Source organism: Pangasianodon hypophthalmus, chromosome 4 (assembly GCF_027358585.1).
Source record: "Pangasianodon hypophthalmus isolate fPanHyp1 chromosome 4, fPanHyp1.pri, whole genome shotgun sequence".
Lineage (NCBI taxonomy): Eukaryota > Metazoa > Chordata > Actinopteri > Siluriformes > Pangasiidae > Pangasianodon > Pangasianodon hypophthalmus.
The window spans coordinates 323,126-325,625 of NC_069713.1; the positions used below are offsets into that span (position 1 = coordinate 323,126).

The 2,500-nt window shown below is 46.2% G+C and overlaps 1 protein-coding gene across 1 annotated transcript in view; it reads right to left on the reverse strand.

Annotated features, from left to right (window-relative positions):
- The window catches only part of eif2b5 (eukaryotic translation initiation factor 2B, subunit 5 epsilon), a 24,690-nt gene that overhangs the window by 11,184 nt on the left and 11,006 nt on the right, over nt 1-2,500 (reverse strand). Inside the window, exon 7 of the mRNA XM_053233156.1 lies at nt 630-942. Coding sequence (XP_053089131.1) covers nt 630-942 — 313 coding nt within the window. The remainder of the gene's footprint in view (nt 1-629; nt 943-2,500) is intronic.

Sequence of the window (2,500 nt, forward strand, 5' to 3'; positions counted from 1 at the left end):
ACACACCGGCCAATCAGAGAGACACGCGCACACACACACACCGGCCAATCAGAGAGACACGCATACACACACCGGCCAATCAGAGAGACACACACACACACCGGCCAATCAGAGAGACACGCACACACACACCAGCCAATCAGAGAGACACACACACACACACACACCGGCCAATCAGAGAGACACACACACACACACCGGCCAATCAGATAGACACACATACACACACTGGCCAATCAGAGAGACATGCACACACACCGGCCAATCAGAGAGACACGCACACACACACACACACACACACACACACACACACCAGCCAATCAGAGAGACACACACACACACCAGCCAATCAGAGAGACACACACACACACACACACTGGCCAATAAGAGAGACACACACACACACACACACACACACACCGGCCAATCAGAGTGTGACACTGGAGAGTGGGCATGTCTCCTTGCATACAAACAGGAAGTGAGAGTGACACAGGAAGTGAGAGTGACACAGGAAGTGAGAGTGACACAGGAAGTGAGAGTGACACAGGAAGTGAGAGTGAAACAGGAAGTGAGAGTGACACAGGAAGTGAGAGCGAAACAGGAAGTGAGAGTGAAACAGGAAGTGTTACCGATCAGACAGTTGGCCCCGATCACGGTGTTTGATAGGCTGCAGTTGGCCCCGATCACCGTGTTTCGTCCAATCAGAACGTTTTCCTCCATCAGGCTGCCGTGTCCCAGGCCGACGCCCACTTCACGGTACACGTTGTGGCGCGAGTGCGTGCAGGTCCGTCCCTCCTCATCTGAGAAGTTAGCTTCAGGGGTGATGGGATAAGCCCAGCGGCCAATCAGATCACAGGACACAGAGTCGTACATGTGCAGGTTGGAGACGCGTGCGCCGTAGCCATCTTTACTCACAAACATGTGGATCTGATTCCCCAAAATCTGACAGCAAACAGGAAATAGCTTTCAGCAAACAATGAAAACAACAACAACACAGCGCTTCATATCAGTACAAGTTACAGCTCCCTCCGAAAGTATTGGAACAGCAAGGCCGGTTCTTTTGTTTTTGCTCTACACTGAGTTTTTGCTCTTCGACTTGAGATCGAAAAATGAATATGAGACGATAGGTCAGAATTTCAGCTTTCATTTCCTCATTATTAACATCCAGACGTGTTAAACAACATGGCACCTTTTGTTGAACCCATTTTTCAAGTGATCAGAACTATTGGAACATGTGACTGACAGGTGTTTCTTGTTTCCCAGGTGTGTCCTGTTAGATTGCTTGTTTAAACAATTAATAGCTCTGAATGTCTTCTCTTGGTTTGAGCCCTGGGTTTCACCTGTGAAGACTGCATTTGTTATTAAAAAGGATAAACCAACATGAAGACTAGAGAGCTGTCTATGGGAGAAAAGCAAGCTATTCTGAAGCTGAGAAAAGTCATTGCACAAGCGTTGGGAATAGCCAATACAACAATGTGGAATGTCCTGAAAAAGAAAGAAACCATTGGTGTACTAACAACCAGACATGGAACAGATCGGCCAAGGAAACAACAGCAGTTTACAGAAACATTGTGAGAGCTGTGAAGAAAAACCCAAAAACATCAGTCAGTTACATCACCAACAACCTCCACAGGGCAGGGTGAAGGTATCACAATCCACCACTCAAAGAAGAGCAGAAATATGGAGGCCACACCACAAGACACAAACCTCTCATCAGCAGTAAGAGTCAGAAGGCCAGGAAGAAATACAGAGATGATCCACAAAAGTTCTGGAACCTAAATTAACCTCTACCAAAGAGAAGCAAAGGCCAAAGTGTGGAGAAAGAAAGGATCCACTCATGATCCAGAACATCCGAGCTCATGGGTGAAGCCCGGTGGAGGTAGTGTCATGGCTTGGGCTTGCATGGCTGCTTCTGGAACAGACTCACTAATCTTTATTTATGATGGATCTCATGATGGTAGCAGCAGAATGAATTCAGAAACCTACAGAAACATTCTGTCTGACAATTTACAGAGAAATGCATCCGATCTAATTGGGAGGAGCTTCATCATGCAGCAAGACAACGACCCAAAACACACTGCAACACAACAAAGCACTTCATCAGGGGGAAAGTGGAAGGTTTTAGACTGGACGAGTCCATCAGCAGACCTTAACCCAACTGAGCAGCATTTCACCTCCTGAAGAGGAGACTGAAGGGAGAAACCCCCCAAAACTATCACCAACTGAAAGAAGCTGCTGCTACAAGCCTGGAAAAGCAGCACAGAAGAATAATGCAACAGTTTGGTGATGTCACTGGGTCATCGGCAGTTACTGATGCAGTTGATGCAGTTACTACAAGCAAGAGATATGCAACCAAATATTGAGTGTTATTTACTTTAAGACTATCTGTTCCAATACTTTTGCTCACCTAAAAATTGTGTGGCCAAAGGTGCCATGTTCTAACTTGTTTAACATGTCTAGATATAAATATGAGGAAATGAAAGCCGAAATTCTGATCTAT